The sequence below is a fragment of the Macrosteles quadrilineatus genome, unplaced genomic scaffold (genome assembly GCF_028750875.1).
Source record: "Macrosteles quadrilineatus isolate MER2022 unplaced genomic scaffold, UCM_ALF_1.0 Scaffold_2__2_contigs__length_208266976, whole genome shotgun sequence".
NCBI lineage: Eukaryota > Metazoa > Arthropoda > Insecta > Hemiptera > Cicadellidae > Macrosteles > Macrosteles quadrilineatus.
In genome coordinates, this window is record NW_026542595.1 from 164,976,481 (window position 1) to 165,000,962 (window position 24,482).

The following is a 24,482-nucleotide window of genomic DNA, read 5'->3' on the forward strand; positions in this document are numbered from 1 at the left end:
TTTACAACAACGCTTCAATTAACAAAATTATTTTTTTAGCTCAACAAAACAGTTTTGGAAGGAAATTGTGAAATTTATGTTTAAGGGTCAAAAATAAGAAAAAAAATTATACCCCATTAAAGCCCCTTAAACCTCCCATTTCCATGGTCCGATCATTTTGATTTGCGAGCTCGCTTGAATTAACGTTGGTTTTAACATTTGTACCAAATTCCACTAAAATCTCATCATTTTTGCTCAAGTTATCGCGCTAATTAGCACATAGACCTAAATGTATACACTGTATATGTAAACACATACATATGTACTTATATATACGTAAATATGAATTTGAACAGTGGGTGTTTTTGCCTCTGGGGACCTCAAAACGAAAAATCAAATCGGTCTCGGGTTTAGGTCTTACCATGCAACCTAAGGTAATAGCTTATTCCCTATAGCGAAAATTCGCTACAAGGAAGAGAAAACACAGGTATGGAGTAAATTCCCTAAAACTATCGTTTATGGATGGCGTATTTTAACTTTGTAAATTTTTAATATTTTGAATGATCATAGCTTTGGTGAGCTATTGACATTGAAGACGACGCACAACATTTGAAAAATACACGAGGTTTAGGATTCCTGTTACATCAGAATAGTTAAATCTCATATATTATACAGCACACATGTTAACATGTCAACACTTATTTTGTCGATGACAATATTGGTATTTCAAAAGCATATTTACCTTTTAACAAATCCAGTCCATAACTGTACAATATAGATATGAAAATAGAGCAGCAAAGGGTGTGTGAGCGAGCGACTTGTCGCCTAGTATGGCCGGTGCCATAAGATAACATGGGGAGCGTATTTGACGCCGACGCTGAAAAACGCCCCCGGTCGCGTATTTGACGCCGAGGCTGAAAAACGCCCCCGGTCGCGTTTGTTTTTCTGTCGCCGGTGGTCGCTGGTCGCGAGTCGCTTAGTGTGGCCGCCTCCATTTAATTTAATGCTACGCACTTTCATTCATTGACGCAGCGACTTTGTCGCCGCGACAAAGTCGCCAAGTGTGGCCCTAGCCTTACTTTAGTAAAAAACACAGATTTTTATAATTATCTGGTTTGTTATTTCGAATGGGTATCCTCCGGATTATCAAGATACAATTAAAGTGGTTTAAATATATGTTGACAATCCAAGTGGTTGTGAAACAACTAGTTTAGGCTCACAATGGAGCTTTCTTCAGGTTTGGGACATTGTCTTAAAGGACGTTGTCACGTCTACCAAAGGTCGTCAAAGTACATAAATATTTAAAAACCATAAAAAAACATTTAGCCTAAAACACAGCAATACCAACACACATGACGTGGCCGGCGGGAGTTTAGTCTAGAAGTAAAGATGGCCCATCATGTGGCACCTCATTATAAGACCCTTATAAAAGAATATTACTGTAACGAAATTTAAAGGTCTCTATATCAAACCAATTTGGTGATAATTTCATAATGAAACAAAAATAACATGGTGTATCTCATTGAAGCGTTAGAAGTTCGAGTGCATAATTTTCTTTACCCTGCATAGATTACTAACCGTACAAATCACATAAATATCTTGATCAAAGTTTGCAAAAGTGTTTCCATGAACTAACTGGGACTGTTAGCCTAACTGATTGTTGCCAGATGATTATTATAAATGACTTGTCTGGTTGCATGTAACTGCATGTTTAAAAGACCAAATAAAATTCTCATTCTCATTCTCAATCATGAAATGTCAATGATAATGACACAAAAAATTAGTTATATCGGAGTTACTGATGAATGAATTGAGTTATTTTAGTCTTCGGCTGCTCTCCAGTTAAGTAGTTCGGTAAATAGTAGGGAATCAACTTCTATGACGCGTTTTAGTCAGGGTAGGTAAAGATGGAAATTATAAGACTTAACGGCACATTATGGGATAAACTTTTCTATTTTGAGGTATTTAAGTTTATTTACTAATTGATTAAATCCAGCTTAAGGAGAATCGGTCAAAATCAATTACTAAAGGTTTTTTAATATTTAATAATATATATATGAATATTTTCATCACATTATCTTATTTTCGTGACGTTCCAATCCAGTGAGCTGAAACCCTCCTGGACTGAAGCTGTTTTAGGACTTCGTCCTCTTCAGCCGAGAATCATCACATCTTTCCGTGTGCTCAATCCTGTATTTTTGTTTTTTCTGAAAGGTTTGTGTACAGGTCTTAATATGTTCTTGGTAATTTGAAACTAAGGAAGTGATGGTGAGTCCGTAGCTTATATTAAGCAATCCACTTAACAAAGTAAAAATTAAAGTAAACTACGATACATTTATAAGTGGAACATATTTTCTATTTTGTTACTCGAAAACCACTAAATTCTTTGATTTACGTGAAAGTAAAATAAACGTTAGGTTACCATGGAGCTGACGAGTACAAAAGTTTTACAAGTTTCTAATTATTATCATGGTACATGACAAATTTTATGTTTTATTTATCAGCGAGTACATAGCATGAACACAAAGTGGTTAAGTAGCTACAATTTAGAAACTGCTTGTTGTCGGTCAAGAGGAAACCTCCTGTATAATTAAACTTAGGTTAGTTTGGATTTTATTATTTCATTCAATAGTCTATACAGTATACATAGGTTTTTAATGGTAGACAACATGTTTGTTGACTATTACAGGCGATCTCCAACGAATACCCAAACCAGTAACCACACAAATCTTTCCTCATTAGTTTTAACATACAAAATTACAACCTTTTACACAATAAGGTGAAAAAAAACTCAACAACGATATTACGGTCCATAGTCAATGATACAAGCTATCGTCACCTTTCCACGACCATCCTTCACTTGTAATTGGTCTACAGTAAACAGGCTTTATTATGTAAAGTATATATTTTAAAAATACTTAAAATTTATTAAAAGTCATTCTTACTCAAGAAAATTGTTGTACTTTAAATTGTTATATGTATTTTATTAGGCTTATGTATTTACCGTTATTCAAAGGGGGTATAGCGGATAGCGAGCTGGTCTAATGTTTTATTCGGTCCCTGAGGTCCCGGGTTTAAATTCTGCCAAATTACCAATGGACTATTCTAAGCGATAATGCCACAACCCTTAGATCAAGCCTGAAGTAATGTGGAAAACAATGACTGGTTCGTGCCTAGCGTCCAAGGACAATAAAGGGGGTATAGCTTTAAACTGTTTCTTGGCTAATTATATATTCTACTTACAGGTTCAAGAAAACATGAACAGCCAAAACTTTAGTGTCTCGTCGAACGTGAGCCAGTCAGCAGACGGGCAGTATGTTTCTGAGGTGAAAGTGTCGGGTAGAGGGATTGAAGATACTTTTCAACTGGCCGGTAATGTAGGTGGCTCAGAGGTCACAACCACTGGAGAGGCGTTTCTAGTCGGAGATCCGACAAAACATGCAACCGTGCTTTTCTCTGACGAACCTTACACAGTGTATGTGATCAATCCTGACTCAAGCTATAAGAAATCGTATAGTCCAAGATATGGTGGTGTAAGAAGTATGGCTATACAATTGACTGATCCAGAAAGAGACGAAGTTAAAAGGAAAATGATGGCCTTCAGAGAGAGGTCAGTACGTATGTTTCAAGATATTACTGAAAATAATCGTCAATTGCAACAGTGGATTCAAAACCAGGCCATAAATGAAACTCAAGGATTGGGAGGTCACCTTCCGGGCAGCGGTTTACAACCTTATCGACCTATTCTACCCCCCGCCCCCCCTAGTCCACTATTCTATAACAACCATACGCAGTTGTTGTCTAACTACGTTTCCCGATTGAGTGACTACAGTAGACAATTGCCTAGATATATACCTCAAGTGCCTAGCTACTATCCACAATCCTACGGCTACACTCCACAAACGTATGGCTACAATTCTCTATTGCCCAGCAACAATCCACAATCCGTTCGTTACAATCCACAATCCTACGGCTACACTCCACAAACGTATGGCTACAATTCTCAATTGCCCAGCAACAATCCACAATCCGTTCGTTACAATCCACAATCCTATGGCTACACTCCACAATCGTATGGCTACAATTCTTTATTGCCCAGCAACAATCCACAATCCGTGCGATACAATCCACAATCTTATGGATACAATCCACAGTATTATGGATACAATCCACTATCGCCTGGCAGTCAACAACAAGGAGGGATTAACCCCGCATCTAGCACTTATCCATATCCAACGTCTTCAAAGAGTCTAAGTGATTGTAGGTGTTGTACATCAAACTATTATTTAAACAATTAAACTGATTTGTATGAAACAATTTGAAGAAATCAATAGCTGAACACCATTGCTTTGGAATGAAAGTTAAAGTTAAAAACATGAATTTTACGTACACCTATTTGTTGATAATATAGAAATTGGGTAAATTTTATCAGTCTATTCATTACTGGTTACTGAAATGTGGTGCGAATTTCGGTTCTCTTTTATAGGTGAACTAAACATAGAATAAACCCACTCACAGTTAACGGAAACCTTTTTGTACAGTACATCCCAAATTATATAGTTTTCTTTGTTTCTTCAGGAAAAAACATTTCTATATACAAAGCTAATAAGGATAACAAACTTTTGAGAAACCCGTAAAACACACACCGAACAAACCGCAAACTCGAATGAAATATCTCGATGAGAAACATCGATGAAAAATATAGGATTCTTTTATAAGCACTTGTGTTTAATGGCATTGGAAATATTGAAGATTAGTAAGATGACTCAACTGTTACATTTTTCTTGCATTTAATTGTTTGTTTACCTTTTTTCCTGAGTTAACTTTTGGATTTTTTACAAATCTACATTACACAATGAAGAAAACGGTAGGCCTATGCACGAATAATGAAGGTATTAGTGACGTACGATTAGGTTCGATCGGAAAGGAATACAATTACGTTTGTTATCCATAGTATTTGAAAATCGATACAGCGATTTTAAGTAGATTTTAAACACAAACAATAATGTATTTCCGTGTCATTATCCCGTTGTGAAGAACGAAAATGTGATTTTGAAGTTTTACATATGCAGTAAATAAATAAACAATATCTATATAGTTTGTTCACTATGATTAATTTTATTTTTTATTCAATTAGGTAATTTTTTGAGATATTTTTACATAAGATGCGAAATCATAGGATTTTCTATTGACTAACTTGGAATCTTAAACCTAATTCGCAATTGAAACGTTCAAGGGCGTCTAAACTGATTCGATTATATCCCTGGTTATGAAGCATTACTTTCATTTTCAAATGTACAATCTACAATTAATACTTTGGATGTAACATATGATTAACCAAACGAATTTTGAGGTAAATTATTAGATACATGCTTACAGGCCTATGTCAACAGTTCAACAAAGTTTCGAGGCCAAACTCACGACATATTTCACCTATTCATGTTTATAAATTTGTAATTGTCCAACTAAACAGCTCGTGACTACTTTATACATTTTAATAATTTTGAGTTATGTTTGGCAGTTTGATAATTAATATTTTTTAATCAAACAAACTAATTAAATTAAAACTATCTAGGTTATCTAGGCTTTGAGATCCTAGGATATTTAGCCTTATTTTCCAGACCAATTTGTGTGGATGGCTGGGACAAACATTTAGGCAAATTAGTTCAATTTAATCCTGGTTATTAAATAAAATTAAGTGGAGCACCACCTTATTGATTTTCTGTAGTTTTAGTTTTGAAATTCTTTTTAAGGATTTTTAATAGACTTATTACAAAATAAAAAAGTTAATTTAATGCCTGATGAATATAGTTTAAGCAAGGATCTTTCAGAGGTACATACTTTTTCATAGCAGTAGATTCATGTACAAAGTGGTTGGAGGTAAAGGAAACAAAAAGTATATCTAGTTTCTCCACTATAAGAATCTTAAGAGAAATGTTTCTACAAGAAGATTCCTTGACTTTACAAAGGGCGTATGAGTTAGCATTATCTTTCGAGATATCGAAACAAGGTAACAATGATATGTCATCACCAGCTATTGTAAATAAAATCAGTAAAACCACAAAAAACCCATCAAAATCCAACAGCTTTGTATCAATAGATGATTTGAAAGGCAAGTGTTTTAGGTGTGGTAAATCTAACCATAAAGCAAATGAATGCAAGCTACGCAATGCCACTTGTTTTACATGCAATGGTAAGGGTCATACTGCTGCTGTTTGTTTGAAGGCGAGTAAAATGAACAAAGGTAAGGCATTTCAAAAACAAATGGACTCTACGGATAAAGATTATTCCAGTGACAATGAAGAAACATATGGTACAAGTAATTCTTTCACTATCACTGAAGAGCTACAACTCAATTCTTTGTCATCCAAATTCAATGACAAATACTTAGTAACACCGCTTCTAGATGGGGTACAATGCTCAATGGAGTATGATACGGGAGCTGCTGTATCATCTATGTCATTAAGTACCTTCAAACGATTATTCCCACACAAGAAAATTACAGAAGTCCCAAATGTTAAGCTAAAAACCTACACAGGGGAATCGATTAAGTTAACTGGAACAAGTGAAGTTGAAGTTCAGTTAGGTTCAAAAACAATGGTAGGTAGAATTTTTGTTGTACAAAATAATGTTGATAATATATTTGGGCGCGAATGGATTCGTAACTTTGACATATATATTCATGACGTAAATCAAATGGCGAGTCCTAGTTCTTACAAGCAAAACACCCTAAAGGAAAATAATATAAAACAAGACATTTTTGACACATATGAATCCCTATTTACAAAAGAAGTAGGAATTGCACCAGATAAACAAGTCAATCTTCCATTAAAGCCTGATTCAAGACCCATTTTTATTAAATACCGTGTCCCTCCTGTTGCATTAAAAACTAAAATAGAAGACGAATTGTGCTTACTGGAAGAAAAGGGCATCATTTCAAAGGTAACCAATTCAGAATGGGGAACACCCATAGTACCTATATTGAAAGAAGATGGAACAGTAAGAATATGTGCTGATTATAAAGTAACTGTAAATTCCCAACTGCAAAATGATCACTATCCTATTCCCAGGATTGAAGAGATATTTGACAAGTTAAATGGAGGACAATACTTTACAACCTTGGACTTACATAAGGCGTATTTACACCTTCAAATGGACAATGATAGTGCCAACCTTCAAGCCATAAGTACCCATATGGGAGTTTTTAAGGTAAATAGACTTATGTTTGGAATAAAAACAGCTCCAAACATATGGCAACGCTACATGGACTCAGTTTTAACTAGACTGGAAGGTACTGCTGTTTTCTTTGATGATATAATAGTTCAAGGAAGGAGTATTGAAGAAACAAAACTACGCACGATCAAGGTGTTGGAACGTTTGAAGGAAAACAACTTGCACATAAACAAGGATAAAAATTCTTCGTCCTGTGTGATGCTTGAGGAGAGTCATTTGGTTTGTTTACCACTTGTGCATGTTTCTGTGACTCAGACTCTGAGGCTTCATCGGACTGTTCATTTAAAGATACTAGTGTAGAGCGCATTTGATCAACATTGCATTTAACCATTAAACCTTCAACTTCATAATGGCAGTTTCCTAATATTTTGACCACCTTACCAAATTTCCATTTAGGATGATTACTTCTGTAGTCTCGAACTTGAACGTTATCGCCAGTGCTAAAACATCTTAAGGTACCAACGCCTTCTGTGTCAGAGATCCTTTTCGCCTTTAGCAGATCAATTCTCGTACGTATACTCCGTTTAAACATCATCTCCGCAGGGCTTCTTCCTGTGCTTATGTTCATAACTTTACGGGTTTGTAGAAGGAATCTACATAGGTTTGTATGGATGTCTCCAGATTCTTCAGCCATTGCACTTAGTTTCCTTTTTAGAGTTTGTACATAACGTTCGCCTTGTCCATTTGAAGCTGGGTGATATGGTGCCATAAGTTTATGTTGAATACCATTGGATTCCATAAAATGTTTAAATTCATGTGAAATGAACGCAGGACCATTATCACTAACCATTGTACTTGGAATGCCGAATCTTGCAAACATTTCTCTTAAGATTCTTATAGTGGAGAAACTAGATATACTTTTTGTTTCCTTTACCTCCAACCACTTTGTATATGAATCTACTGCTATGAAAAAGTATGTACCTCTGAATGGTCCTGCATGATCTATGTGCACCCTTTCCCAAGGAATATTGGAGTTTGGAGTTTGGTTCATGGTACTTTTGAGGATCGTTTTTATTCAATGCACATGGTTTACATGAATTTACATAGTTTTCTATGTCAGAATTCACTGTAGGCCACCAACAATACTGCCTGGCTAGTTCTTTCATTTTTGTTATGCCTGTGTGAGCTTCATGTAGTTCTTTCAGAATAGTTTTTCGTAAAGTACACGGAATTACAACTCGAACTCCTCTAAATAAACATCCGTTTTCAATTGACAGTTCTCCCTCTAAACCTTTGTATTGTTCATGCTTCGTAATGTAAGAGGATGTCCTTAGGGCATTGTATATCAACTTTTATTCTGGATCGTTCATAGTTTCTCTTCTTACTTCATTACTTGTGACAGGAAGGGAATTCAGTTGTACTTGTAAAAGGTATTTGTCTGATACTGTTTCATCTAAGGTTTCTTGATGATCACATGTATTGTTAACAGGAAACCTTGATAGGAAATCTGCGCTGACATGATTCGATGCTTTACGATACTGTATTTCGTAGTCAAAACCTGACAGAAATACAGCGTAGTGTAACATTCGAGTGGCGGTTAAGGGTGGTAGGCATTTTGAGGGATGGAAAAAAGAAGACAATGGTTTGTTGTCGGTTATAAGTGTAAACTTTCGACCATAGCAATAATGGAAAAACTTATGAACACCCCAGTAGATCGCAGTCGCTTCCTTAATAATGTGGCTGTAATTTTGTTCTGCTTTACTTAATGTCCTTGAAGCAAAAGCTATAGGTCGTTCGGTTCCATCCGGCATCTTGTGAGATAACACAGCAGATAGTCCATGAGGCGAAGCGTCCGTTGCCAGTATCAGTGGTAGGTTTGGTGAAAATGTTGTAAGAACCCTCTCTGTTGTGATTTCCTTCTTAATGCCCTCAAAAGCATCATTACATCGTTTTGTCCATGTATAGGTTTTCTTCTTATGTAGGGAGTATACGTACGAGAATTGATCTGCTAAAGGCGAAAAGGATCTCTGACACAGAAGGCGTTGGTACCTTAAGATGTTTTAGCACTGGCGATAACGTTCAAGTTCGAGACTACAGAAGTAATCATCCTAAATGGAAATTTGGTAAGGTGGTCAAAATATTAGGAAACTGCCATTATTGTATATTAAACACCAACTTTAATAACAGTTATTTATTAACAAGTTTAACAAGGTTCATAATGTAAAGATGTAGTAACTCTAACTGAAGTCTTATTTTGTTTGTATTTCATTCATAATAAATAAAGAACATTTTATTTAATATTATCAGCTGATTGTATGTACAGGATATAATATCATTGTGTGGTTTCGCAGTCGGATATTTCATGTTTTAACTAGACCTAGACCAAAGTGATTATAAGTACCCGTTCCTGGCCATAATTGGTTCTTGGTACTCGTTACCAGTACCATCGGCACCTAACAAAACGTATTACCTAAGCATTTACAGTAAGTTGTTAATGACAAACACATACCTTCTTTTAACAAAATGAAAATGTTGCAACATTCAGCCAGCTAGTTTATTTTTTTGTTGGTGTATTTTGTAGCGAATGATAATTATTGGAAGTAGGCAATTTAAATAGCATTGTTAATCTTTCATGTGGATTAGTCTTACAGGCACCTTTCACCTCCGTTTCATAATTTGCTCCAAAACAAAAAAAGCTTTGATACTGACGAAACTCACCTGTTTTACTAGATTTAAAGCCCAATAATCAGGAACAGCTGAGTCCAATTTCAAACCATCAAAAGCTACTGGCTTTTCTCAGGATCATTCTGGCTACCTTTGATTGTTAGGTGAGCAATATAACCACTCAGCTGACTGGTTATTGCACTCGCTGACCAGACTCTACATTATATTGTGTTTAACTGTTTTGAAATATATAAATATGTCCCTGTCGCTGCGGGTTGAGTTATGGGACTTGAATAAACTAAAAGTTTTCAAAAAGGAATATCACGGGTCTACACGTGTTGTCAGATGTTATAAGTAATCATGTATTTTGTAGGGTGTCACAATTCCTTGTTTATACTGAATTAATTAATTGTGTATATGTAGGTTAAGTTAGAGGAAGTCAGATTTTTCTGTTTTTAACGGGGAAACTTTCGGCCAACCTCCTCAAAATTACATTTCGGTTAACTCCAGTGCTAAATTCTTCCCAACTAATTTTTTGCCATCTAATGTATTTTTTGCAGTTAAAATTAACATTCCAGTTTGGTGTTCAGTGTAATATATGTGCATAATTGACTGTGTTGCTATTTAAATATTTTTATGTTAATCTTGTGTACATTTTGAGCAGTAAGGGTTTTTGTCCGATCGTACTTCCTTAAAGGTAGCCTTTTGTTATTGATGCTGTAAAGTTTTTTTTTATGATTTCTATGGTAGGCCTAATTTAATAAAATGTTTGTTTTAATATCAAAATGTTTTAATTTTCATTAGGTCTAACCTTTATTCTGAGTATCCATTTATCTCAGAAATTTCACATACCAACTTGGCCCTAAATTTAAACCGCTGGTATGGCAGCAATTGTAAGTTACTACCAAAAAGAAAAGTAATTGTACTATGACTAACTATTTTATTCAAGCTTTTTACCCAATTGAAAATGTTTGTCACTAGTTGTTAAGGGCGCATATCTGTTAATAATATTTTAGAGTGTTGGTAATTAAAGGTTGTTAATCATCTTCCAGTTGTATTTATTAAACACCTGCAGATCTGATGAAACATGACATCTGGGTCTGGACACGATCTCGCTTGGATTCGAACCAGTAACCTTCAGATTTGAAGTTGAACACTATAACCACTCGGCTACCCAGACAATCATGATGAATCGCAACACGTCACTCACTGGTGAGTTGCTAGACTTAATGTCTATTTCATTAATTTTCTGCCTGAAAAGACATTATTGAGGGTAAATAAAGCTGTAGCAATGCTCGTCACACAAGGATACTTTAATGTGGCCTGCTTGGAATTGAGACTTTCCTGGATTTTTTAAGAAGAAGTGGATTCAGTAAAATCTGCAAATGTTTGCTCAAATGTTGTTGCAAATGTTTCTTTCTTTGCTCCAATCACCAACCTGTCTCCACCCTTCCCTTTGAACCAAAAAATAGGCAACTGCCCTTTTTCATCGATTTTGTATGTTTCCGCAGCCGCAATTTTGCGGTGTGTGTCTACATCCAGCTTAATAAAGATAACTTTCGGAAACTTGATGGCATATTCATTAAAAAGATTTGCTGTAGTTTTGGAAGGTCTATACCATGTCGCATAGAACTCTATCACGACCAGCTGTTTTTCCTGGTGAGCTTCATTCAACTTATTGTAAAAGTCTTCATCGCTCATCTCTGTAAGTAGGTTGTCTAGAACAAATTAAAATTGATAAGTATACTACATGCACTTTATATAGTTTTTACTTGAGTGATACAAGCATTTAATGAATCGGTTACTGTAAAACTAACCAAGCCACAATTGCAAATTAGAGGTAGGCTGATAAAACTGTAATAATTGTAATCTAAATTGTCTATGACAAGAAAAGCAAATCAAACCGTTGGTGATAAGTTTTGTTTTCAAATTAATGGACAACGTTTTATATCTTTTTATTGCATAATAAAAAAATATTTCCGATCACAAAATAACCTCTCCAAACTAATTATGTAAGAATAAAATAGATAATTTAATCTCACCAAGTTGTGGTTGTTGTGGTTCTGACTTTTCACTAGTAGTGTCGAACAACCGGGGGAGAGCACCAACCAGTTGAATGAGTAACAACTAAAAAATATTTAGCTGATGTACCAATGGGAAAAAAATTCAGCATTGAATAATGCACTTACTTCAAATCGTACACCACCTTAAAAGTTAAAAGTATTTCATAAATGTTGTCTATCTCAATTAATTGAAATACCTAACATTGTATAGGGTATCCCACAAAGAGGTTGCTATTTTTTATCAATATATCTGACAAATCGAACACGCTACAAACTTTAAACCCTACAGCTATATTAACTGAATAAATAAAAAGATTCTAGAGTCTCATTTGATTCCGATTAATCAGAACATAATAACTGAACATCCAAATAATGGTAGGTTAATGTTAATTGCATTTGCCAAATAATTTCAAAGTGTTTTTTAATGTTACTTAAGGAAATGAAATTAAAATACAGTAGGTAAGGTTTATCAAATAAATAGAAATACGCTTACAAAACGTACCATTATTTTGCAATTCCACTATTTCGTTTTGTTGCACCAGAATCGAATGAGACCCAGGGGATTTTGTTTATATATTTATTTACTATAGCAGTAGCCTTTAAATGTTGATGCGTTTTCCATATTTCTGTTTTGTCGATTCAAAAAAGCCTCTTTATGTGATACCCTGTATAATAATAAAATAAAAGTAACGCTTAACAATAGTATTGTCCATATTAGAAACATTTGCAGTCAAATAATTGCCACAGAGCATGTTTGCTTGTAAAATGTGTATATAAAGTAAAAAAGTATCAATGCATTCGTAATCTTCACTCATTTGCATCACACATGTTGGATGATATGACTGGGACGGTGGCGTCGTCCTGTAATATCCAGCTCATAGGAGGTCACGAATTGTGGATATTTATTGGCATGCACTGTGGATGCGATACTCCCTGGTGTGGATTGACGTCCGTATAAGTGAGTACTACGACTATACGCAGTGCTATCCTGATAATTAGATCAATTCGTATATACCACGCAAAAATGTGGTTCGGATTCCACTATAAACTGTAGCTCCCTTAGTTGGCATTAGCTGTATGGGCTATTAATTAACAGCTGTCTAAGGAATATGTCGACCTTAGTCACTAACAAGACTACAAGATCGCGCCACTCATTCTACACTCATCTCCATTGGCTTAAAATACCCACTTTGTATGGTCGCCATTAGATTGAAAAGTATCAAAAGATGAACCAGCTTTTTTATAATCTAAATTATGTTGTACTATAACAAACTTTAATTTTGGAGTCGGTTGCTAGACTTATAAAAGTTAAAATAAATATATTTTGTTAAAGGCATGGTATACAGGGTGTATCGAAACTCTCTCTCCAAACTCAGTGGGCATATTTCTTAGGTGAAAACAAACAAAAAATATCATGTAAACAAATGCCCTATCTCCATTTGTTTACCGTCTGTAAGTGTGTATGTATTTGTTACATAATTTCCAATAACTTTAAAACCACTAGAGGTAACAGTTTCGTATTTGTATGATAACAAATAGTAACTATTATTTCACTATTATAAATTTCTAATTTTGTATGATTTCGATATGGCGGCCATTTCAATTTAATTAGGCTTAATAAATCAACACCTATATGATTTATAAAAATCTACGAACGATAAAAAAGAAACAAATTTAACTCACTTTACAGAAATGTACAATGTTTATATGGTCAATACATAAATAACGGAGAAGATTTAGTTTTTATAAAAGTAAAGCCTGCCAATTTATTGAATTTGCTCATATTGTAGTTTTAATTTCAGAAAATTGTATTTTTCTGCATTATTTGTGTTATGACACTATATTATTTGTAAAATTCTGTAAAGTAAAATAAATTCCATCCTTTTGGTTATTAGTAACTATTTTTTATATCCTATGGTTTTTTAGTTATTAAGCTTAGAAAAATTTAAACGGCAACTAGTTTGAAATTATAAAAAGTATAAGCTTGATTATTTTCAAAAATAGTTAATAGTTCCTATTAATCATCATACACGTACCAAATTTGAAGTTGGTACCTCAAGTGGTTTTAATTTATGGGAAGCTATGTAAAAATACATTCAGACTGACGGAAGTATAACTAAGTGAGATAAAGTGTTTACATGGTATTTTTTGTTTGTTTTTATCTAAGGAACATGCCACGGTGTTTCGGGAGAGAGTTTCGAAACACCCTGTATAATCTAACAGTCTTTCTATAGAATAATGCCATAAATGAACCAGGCAGAGATTTTGGCTGTGATTTAATGATTGAGTGAAATAATAATGGAAAAAGTGATTAGATTAAATAAGTCGATAGTTGACTGTCGATGATGGAAGGTGGAAATTTCTAGTACATGAAGTTTTTACCCGAAGCCATTTGACATGTTAATTTTGGCAATGGAGTATGAATTAATGTACTGTATTAAAATGGTATTAGAATTAATTAAATAATCATGATTTTACAGTTTTAAAAGCATCTTGTAACTACTAACTTACCAAAAATGATAAATAGAAGATTAACATGCTCATAGGTCTGACACTGGCCTAGAGATCCACTGACTGACGCAGTTACAGAGGTCTGTAGCTCGGTAACATACAATTATACAGGTGGTATTTTAATTACAAGCAGATCACTGGGAATGAGGAAAATACACAGTAGCAGTAGAATTGAAAGATTAAAAATTTGTTACATTTTGTGAATTTCCCATAAAGGTAATAAGATATAAGAATGTTATGTGACGTAGATGTCATGGTAAGACATAGAGCCGGGGCCGACTTAATTTTACGTTTTGAGGTCCCTTGTTAACTATTAGTTCATGTTAAATGAGAACATGAAAAATTATCATTGTTTATACGGATAGTAAATAGAAGATACGTCAAATAACACTTAAAATATATATTTACGCTTATATTGTTAACTTACAAGACGGTATACAGGGTGATTGATATAGGTGTGCCAGACGGGGACAGGGCCATTTTAATCGAAGATGTTTGTGATTTTGAGGTATACGTAGCTGCATTACTTTTCTCGCTAAAAGTTTTCATCTGACCAAAAAATGAAAAAAATCCTCGCTCACTTACCTTTCATGTTTACATTGAGCAACCTTTTTATATTTTGCATTATTAAAAATTAATCATCTGCACAAACTAAAATTTATTTATATAGTAGCCTATTAAACATCAGTTTACGCAGAATTTAAATATGTAAATTTCATCCTGTCACAATTTGTGTTACAATTTAGACGAACGTGGAAAGCGACAGGGAACGCATCACTTCGAATAGTTTCGCGAACATTTCTACAAAACACATTTATTACCAACACACATTTATTATCAAAAATGTTCTTAATTAAGAAGATCATTGTTGTGAATTTTGCATGTTTGTCAACTTAACTTGACTTAACTTGTTGTCAACTTTGTTATTATTGTTGCTATTTATTGTTGTTTTTTATTTATTTTTGTATTTATTGTTTTCTCGTAGCTTGTTACTGTTCTGAATTGTATCACATTTTCATCTTGTTAGTTCCTTTAAATTGTATCTCTATTAATCATCTATGTATTGGCTCCAGCCGTTGAAATGATAAATAAATAAATAACATCGGAACCTCTCTTCCAGCATGTGTGAGTGTAATGGGTGTGTGTGTGTGTGTGCGTGTTATCGTTTCCTGCACGGACTGTACCCATTGTCACTTGGAGTTATGAAAACTTGGTGTTATAAACGCTTGGAGATATGAAACCTTGGACTTGTGATCCTTGCAATTCTGTACTTGGTGTTATGAAATCTTGTATTTTAATTTACTTGGTTTTATTTTAACTTGGTGTTATGAAAACTTGGTGTTATGAACGCTTGGAGTTAGGAAACCTTGGACTTATGATATTTTGGTTTTCATTTACTTGGAAATAATTCAACTTGGTGTTATGAAATGTTGTATTTAAAAGTACTTGGAGTTATGAAAACTTGGTGTTATGAACCTCACCCACCTAACAACCCCAGCCATTATTTTTATATATTTAAATAAATTGGGTCAGGAGTTAAGAGTTGAAACATTTGCAATTAACCCAAAGTAACCTAAGAAGAATGTGCAAAATTGATACAGTAATGATTTCAAATGATCCGCGTAATAGTAAATATTCACAATTATTAGTTTAGTTTAACTCGATCATGGTTCTTAAAAGTACATTTTCTTATTTTGTAAACCAAAGGTAATAGTAACAAATTTAACGAATAGAATATTTTAGGTACGAGCCTTGGCTAGTGTATTTAACATTTCTACTCGTGTCTTAAGGGCTTATTATGCGAGTTGCATACACTATTTTACCTAGGACCGTTTTTAACTACAAACAATCACTACTCATAACGTCTAAGAGTGGTTATGTTTTCATTTATAACCTCTCATTGCCACTGAATGTGATGCAACAACCCGTTGTGCCCGACGCTGAATTTTTATTCCAGGATTAGTTTTGCCAAAAGTGTTATTTGGAGGCTTCTGATTGGCTGAGGGAACACCATTACCGCAACGATACGGCATGATGCCATCGGCCTCGGTGGTATAGTGGATAGAGTGCCGGGCTGATAAACTGAAGGGACCGGATTCAAATCCCACCCGTGTCACTTTTTTTGTGTCTTAGATTTTTTCATTACCAGCAAGTTTGGTTGGTTTGGTTAGGTTATGACTGTTTAATTTTATAATTAAAACATTATAAAATTGAATTTGAGCCATTTAAAGTTTTATTTTATGAACAGAACTATTTTTTTCGGTTAAACCCTTATTAGATTTTTTATTATCAGCAAGTCTGTTAAGTTTAGTTAGGTTATAACAATTTAATTTTATAATAAAAACATATTAAATTGAATTTGAGGCATTTATAATTTTATTTTATGAACAAAACTAATTTTTAAATTAGTAAACCTTCATTATTGTCAATCAGAAGCCTCCAAATGACACTGTTGGCAAAACTAATCCTGAATAACAAATTGTGCGTCCTCAACCACTGACTCGTTGGATAATAATTAATTAAATTTACCTTAAGTTGAAAGTTCGAAGTATTACAATTTTACTTTTTTTCTCTTAATCCCTGATCCTCATTGATCCAAACTTGTACTGTAAAGAAACAAATTAATGTTGTTAAGTAAGTAAACAATACTGTTAAGTAAATCTTTTCAATTCTAAGAACTGAATTGAAAATAAAATAGTTTAAAAATGGTCAAAGGTAAAACTGTTCACCTCTATCTATTGTCTCTGGGGCCTTATTGACTTTTAATGTTTGATAAATATACAACATAAGTTGGGCTCCAAACCATGGGGCATTCCGTTATTAAAAAGCAGAAACCCGTTGGTGACAACCTGACCATGCAAATTAAAAATAAAAAAAATAACTAACTTAGGTTATCAAACTTAGGTTATTTGAAAGTGAGTGGTGCTACACTCGAACCACCCGCTCCTATCATTGTTAGTTAAAAGACTTAAAAAATGTTAAGTGTCATAGACAGTAAATACAAATTAAATGCAAGGAATCTGAAACAAAATAGGTTAACTAAACCAACTGCAATAAAACGATAAACAGTCTTTTAACAGCCACTGACTATAAAGATACTACGGAATGACGAGCAATAAAATTTTATCTGGTGTTAATGTATCGTAAGCGGACTAAAAACTTTTATTGTGCATTTACTAAACTTTATAGCCAGTAAATAGTTTGTGAAAATGTATACAATTAATCGATGGACTAGGAGATCGAATAAAACTGTTCGTGTGGGTCTGTGTTGTGTGGGTTTCAAAGAAGTTTTGCATTGGTTCTGGTTATGTAATTTTGTATTTTTGAATTTGATATGACTTAGTATGTGTTTAAATATTTAAAATCGATCAACATGGTCAGTCGTTCAGTCAAAATTAAGTTTAAAGATATATCTTAATTATTATTTCAAGAAAATATATATTATACATCAATTTAAGGGTCGACAGTGGAAAAAAAAAACCCATCTGAGAAGTTGGGTATTTTTTTTACCATTAAAGAAAAAAATTAAAGTATTGAGACGAAAACAAAGAACCAGGTTAAACATTCACCTTTTCATACCAATCTTCTCAACCAATTGAACAGTGAATTTAAAAGAAAATGATACGAGCCGGTTTCCAATCATTTTATGATTCGTGATCTGGATTTTAAACAAAGATCTCCCCTCTTTTTGTTAAACACGTTTCTTTTTTGGAATCAAATAGTTGAACCAATTTAAAGCACGCATTTCCTGTTTGTTTTATTTGAAATACAATCGTTATTCAAAATATACCCAACTACTAACTATGTTAATTAGATCCATACAGGAATTTTATGTCTTAAATATTTAATAAAATAAAAGTAACCTCAATTTATAAAATTATGAACTGGGGACAGTAATTTCCTTCAATATGTATATAGAAACCCTTAGTTAAAAAATAAACACACGTTTTAAACCCCTATTATGGTTTTATAAAGATGAGATCATGGACCCCTTGACTCCAATAGTCAATGGTTAAACTTAAAATCTACAACGCTGCATAATATTGTGAATATCTAGCCTAGCACTGATTTGAGGCGCGTTTACACCAAAGTTGACAACTAAAAGTTGACAACCAAAGGTTTGCAGCCAATAGCCTACAACTAAAAGTATTTGAGTAAAACTACCTAGCCGAAAACTTGATGGCAAAGAATTAGCAGGAAATGGTCAGTAGTGTCAAGGATGTCAAAGTCAGAACCCTTCCTGAAGATGACCCGTAGTGATTTTAAATATTTGATTTCAATGTTCGCGCATAAAGTCAAGAAACACGACACAAACTACAGGAAAGCCATACCTGTCCAAGACAAGCTAACAGTTTTACACTACTTTTATTTGCTACTGGTGATTCGTCTCGATTACACCTGGCTAAAGTCTTTGGTAATTGGTGGTATACAAACTCGTGACATCGGAGATCGAAGCCATGCGTTCTACTAGTTCCTTAAAAAAAAAAAAAAATAAAACTTAAAGTGGCCTTGTAAGATCTATCTAAGGAGGTTATCAATGCTTATGGGAATGATTCCATGTACATAGAATTGTAGTTAACGACTGTCAATGTGTTATATAATACTATTGACTATAAATAGCTGATTGATGTATAACACATAATACTCTCATTTAATTAGTTGGTAGACCATCATAAAAGATTACACCACGTGTTTGATTCAAATATTTACATTGATCGGGAAGTCTATTCTATGTATAGTCAATAACAATACTTAAAATCAGATGCAGTAGACCATTTTATGCGTTCAGATCGAATACAGTACTTATGTTTTATAAAAGATCATATTTATCAACAAACTAACATAACAAACTAATCCATATACCTTGAAAAGAAAAAAAAAACAACAAAAATACCAATAAAAAGGGGCTAGTTTAATTTAGTTGATTATAATTTACATCATTGACTAAATTTGTATTGATATGTCCCCTAAGATTAACAATGAAAATGGTTGAACGAAAATACTTGTTACAGTTGAAATCAAGATCTGCGAAGAGCTCGGAAAGAAAAGTTCCAAACTTTGACACTTTGGCAGTGGCTTTTACAATACAAGACATGACTGTTACTTTAATTGGGGAAAAAGTTACAGTTCTTAGAAAAAAAGTTATAATAGGTCAGTTGATAAGATTGGTCTGGACAAAGATGTTTTCCAAATTCATATTCGCCTATGTTTTTAATAAAACATAAAATGCAATCTAAATAAGTTGTAAGCTTTTAAAAGTCACTCAATAGTTCTATGAATGAAACTTAAGTAATTTTAATATATTTATAATGTTTAATTTACATAGAATCTGAACAAGAATAGGTTATTGAAACATTAATGTGGTACTGTGAACTAAAAATACAGTATAGCCTTGAAAACTAAATATAAGAAACATAAATTAGTCTTATATAGCCGGTGACTATGTAGTTAGTTATTCATTTGAAATTGTTATTTTGTAAACTCAATAAGCCTTAATTACCTGGTCATTTCAAATATTATTTAAAACCTTTTTAAAAGTTATTAAAATACATTGGCCATGGTACAGGACCAGGTTAAAACCAGTTTTAGATGAATTAGTATTATCAAAGGGGAATAAAACTTTGTATGATTACAATCTGAAACTAAACTGGAACTAAAAACTGAAAATTGGAAATAAGGAACACTCAATATTCCACTGTAGCATTAAATCTTCATTGTTTCCTATAGGTTATTTTATAAAAAAAAAGAAATATTTTATATCACATATAATTAGGTGAGATTAGCATCCTAGATCAAATAAACCATGTACAGTATAAAAAAGACTCCCAGCAGGGAATATTTGAGAATACAATATTTATATTCAACCCATGAGTCAATTAATGATGGAAATTATACTACTTCTATAATTTCTTACTCTTCAACTCATTCTACTGTTTTGGGCTGAAGTTTGTTGTATCTTGAAACTGTATATAGATAAAATCAGCGATTCTTGCATTAGGGCCGTAATTCAGCCAGTGTCGTGCATTTAGAAATATCTATTTTGCTAACGAAACCATTACAGTAAGATCAGTATAAGCCGATTAATTTCATCCGATTAAAATGAATCATCTAAGTCCTCTGGTATAATTACAAAATTTTTACAGTACGATACAACTCTACTCTATGTAACTGCTGTAACTAATGCTTGATGAACAAATACCCCTGCCACAGCAAACCTGCAGACTAAGTGAATTTCCATTTACCTGGCTGGATTTCTACTAAAATATTCCCTGAAAATTGTTAAATTTATTTCCTATTTAAATAACATTCATTTTAATGAGTACCTAAGTTTTCTGCTACAGGGAAGGTATTGAGGTGTATTTTTTTAAATGTTGATAGCTTAATATGAAATAAACAGAATAGCTAAATTTAATAAACTATATCCATAAACAAGCAAACTACAACAGTTTATTTATTCTCTATAAGAATATATAGAATTATTACGCAGCTAAATCCATTGTTGATTGTTGAGATTTGAACCCGGGGTCTCCAATACAGATGTAACCACTAAACCTCCCCTACCCCGTTCGGTATGGTGAATAAAATCTAAGAGTTATGGCTAGGAAGTTACAAAGCATATGCCCTATTGGTATTTTTTATGTTAATTACCGGTTATTGATTACTCTTACCAAAATAAAACCTTTTTACTGACATTTTTAAACTTTTTTTACGTTTTCGAACATTTATGCTAATAGACTATATTTAAATGGAGGTTCAGTTGTAAAGACAAGATAGATACAAACAACATATAATTCTAGTTATTCCTGTCCTATTATAATTACGCACACTACACGTACATAAAATTATTTATACTTATCTAACATCGTTATAATTGGTTCAAATCTCTATAACAATTACTTTGGGTCGATGACTTACTGATTATAAATGTAAGACTGAGAAGCAGTCGTTTAGACGAGTGATTTTGACTTCAAACATCACTAAAAGCAATATTTGTCCAAATTCAAAAGTCTTATGTAACGTTTAATATTTTAAATTAGTTGGCGAGAGGATGAGACGGAAATTTCATTAGGATTTATTTACTCCGTGACTTGACTGCAGTGCAGCGTCGAGTATTTTAGTACTATGCAGCCTTAGTCTCCCCTACGTGTTTTCTTTTAGTTACTACTACGTAAAACCATAGATTTTTTTACAAATACATCTTACGAACTATTTAAAAATTAGTCAATTAGACCTACATAGTACATATTACTAATGAATGAGGAAAAACATTAACCTGCTATTTACAGGCAATAAAAAAATCTAGTGCATAAAGTTGAGCATCCGCTTTATTTATTTCATTTTTTGGGTATATCTTTCTTTCAAATTTTCTACGAAATAACTTCGAAAAGTTCAAGTTCAGTAAGCATTTTGACAAATGACGACAGACATTATTAAAACTCACATTCCTACAATATCTATTCAAAGATTTCGTGACTCGGTGGTCGAAGTTGAGATTTGAATAAATTTGACAGTTGAACGAAAAAATTACAAATTTAATTAGATTCATTTTCTAATTTAATTTGATCTACTTTTTTAGAAATGCTTTTATGAAATAGCATTGTGTTCAAGTTTTATATTACTGCAGTGCTTTTTACCAATTGCTTCTATTTTGCATTGCCAAAGTCATTATAATCGTTGTACAAACCTAACTTCTCTGCATTGAAATTTGTTTGTGGGGGGGAGGGTAATACTGTTTTATTTTGCTAATTTCTCAATAAGAGTAGTTTTAATTTAAGTTATCAATATTGTCAGTGCAACAAACCCTATGATAATTGTCAATGCTTGACCTCGCACCATATTTCCATTTGTGATTAAAGCTCTACCGCTGCATTTGATTAATCGATAGTTTTTCCATTCGACGAAAACAAACATGTGGGACCAAAAGGACACACAGAATGTCTAACAATAGATTGTAAATGTGAGTGACATCACATCCAGTAACACAGGACACATCAATACAGCCACGCTAAAGCTTTGATACAGCATCAGAAGTTGTATTGGAAGTCTAAATATCGTGTCAATGAAATACACTGTTATGACACTAAAAACAATTTTGAAATTTATTAGGTTTTTTTAATATTTTGAAATATTGTAGTAGTTTATTCCAAAGTATTGCCGTAAAGCATACAGTTTTAGCGGTATATTTAATTGGAATTTACAATAAAAACATTCAATAGCGGATGTAGCACACGGGTAAATATTCATAAGGAAATTCCTAATAAATAGAATTAAATTTTATAATATAAATCTATAGAGTTATTCGTTAAGTCAGTGCACTTTCTGAAAAGTGCGAGGGAATTCACGGAACTTTGCTCCACTAAATTCCGGGTTTAAATACTAAGTTAACAATAGCTTTTTTACGTTAAGAATTCATTGGATGTGAAGCTGGGTCAGATAAAACGACTATTTATAGTAGTTTGCCCAACGATTGCGTAAAATAGTGTTAACGACACGAGTACAAAATTATGGTACGATCCTTGATGAGTGCTTTAAAATCTTCTACGAGTGTCGTTAACACTATTTACGCGAGTTTCGTACACTACTTTACCTACGACAGTGTTTTAATTACTACAAATCACTACTCATAACTTCTAAGAGAGGTTTTTTTTGTTTATAACCTTTAATATCCACTGACAGTGATCCAACAAAACATTGTACAAAACACTAATTGCACCACTCAACAATTAAATTGGCCTGAACAGCTGATTAGTTGAAGTTCAAATCATTACAATTCGACTTCTTCTCTCTCAACCCTTGAACCTCATTGGTCCGTTACCAGTGTTGTTACAGTATGAGGTAAACTATTCTTTTATGAAAGTATACAATGCTGTTATGTGAAACTTTTAAATCTAAGACCTGAACTGAAACAGCTACTTTAAAAACGGTCGTAGGTAAAATTTTCTTCTATGGTTATTATTGAAATGTTTTATTTTTATTTTTTACCAATAGTTTATTATATCAGACTCTTAGCTATTGCACTCTATTTTGATATACTACATCTTAAGCAGGGCATTTAAAACATTGTTATCTCCATTATAAGAATTAGCAAAAGGGCTGCCTTCTATCACACACTTTTAACAGATAATACATACGAATCTTTAGTTAGCTAATTTTCACTCATAATTTTATATTCAACCGATATTTGTTGTTTAGAATTATAGATTTAACGATGTCACTCTATGCCTTATAATATATAAAAAAAAACAGTATATTGATAAGGTATCAGTTTAACAACCTATAAATTAATTTACCTACTTAATTTATTCACCAATATAATATGTGATTCTTCGTTTTTAATTTGCAACCTACGTTATACACAAAAGTATTATGTAGCATAAAATTTACGAAACGAATTAAATTAAGTCAATCATTCACTGGCATTGCATTAGTCATGCCATGGCTAATGCAAATTTAGTATTTTTTTATTTTTGTTCAATAAATGAGTTATTTAACTATAAAAATTGATCAAATATAAATTGTTTGACGTTTTCTTTATTAAAATAACAGCCATGTCTTGAAAAGTACAAACCACTGCCAAAGTGTCGAAGTTTTATCCAGCAACTTTTTTCTTAACTTTCCGTAGTTCTTACATTTTATGTGTTGTAGCGATATTTTTGTTTTAGTTGTTTTATCATTATGCTTAAGAAACATTTAAATCTAGCATATAGTGACAATGCATTTCAAAGCTATACATTACCTTTTCAGATGTAGCCTACTTAAACATATTAATACATAAAGAAATACAGTTATATAGTGAATTATTACAAATGTATTTTTCAGATATTTCCACTTCAATATTTTGTTAAACATAAATGAAAACAATCTTGATGCCATTCTATTCTCGCTCTAAGCCCCTCTTATTGCAAAGTAATATCAGATAATCTCCATATGAGCTCTCCATATGAGTTTGGGCTTTACTATAATCTAGGGCTATTACATTTTACAACTCTATTTCCTCTTAAATAAATTATTGTTTGCATAAAGTAGACTATAAACCATTCCACAAACACTAGAATCAAATATTACACAAATATTACACCAATATACAATGTA

The 24,482-nt window shown here is 33.0% G+C and overlaps 2 protein-coding genes across 2 annotated transcripts; one reads left to right on the forward strand and one right to left on the reverse strand.

Moving 5' to 3' along the window:
- The first annotated feature begins 2,443 nt into the window (after positions 1-2,443).
- Positions 2,444-4,383, forward strand: LOC128987443 (DNA-directed RNA polymerase II subunit RPB1-like). The gene is made up of 2 exons (XM_054408288.1): positions 2,444-2,579; positions 3,225-4,383. The coding sequence occupies exon 2, from the start codon at positions 3,237-3,239 to the stop codon at positions 4,275-4,277; it is 1,041 nt and encodes a 346-aa protein (XP_054264263.1). The 5' UTR covers positions 2,444-2,579; positions 3,225-3,236; the 3' UTR covers positions 4,278-4,383.
- A 6,733-nt stretch (positions 4,384-11,116) lies between these two features.
- On the reverse strand, positions 11,117-14,471 carry LOC128983919 (uncharacterized). Its single transcript, XM_054403190.1, has 3 exons — positions 14,391-14,471; positions 11,859-11,943; positions 11,117-11,534 (listed from the first exon to the last, which is right to left on the reverse strand). Exons 1-3 carry the CDS (start codon positions 14,421-14,423, stop codon positions 11,170-11,172), a joined length of 483 nt encoding a protein of 160 aa, XP_054259165.1. The 5' UTR covers positions 14,424-14,471; the 3' UTR covers positions 11,117-11,169.
- Between the last annotated feature and the right edge of the window lie 10,011 nt (positions 14,472-24,482).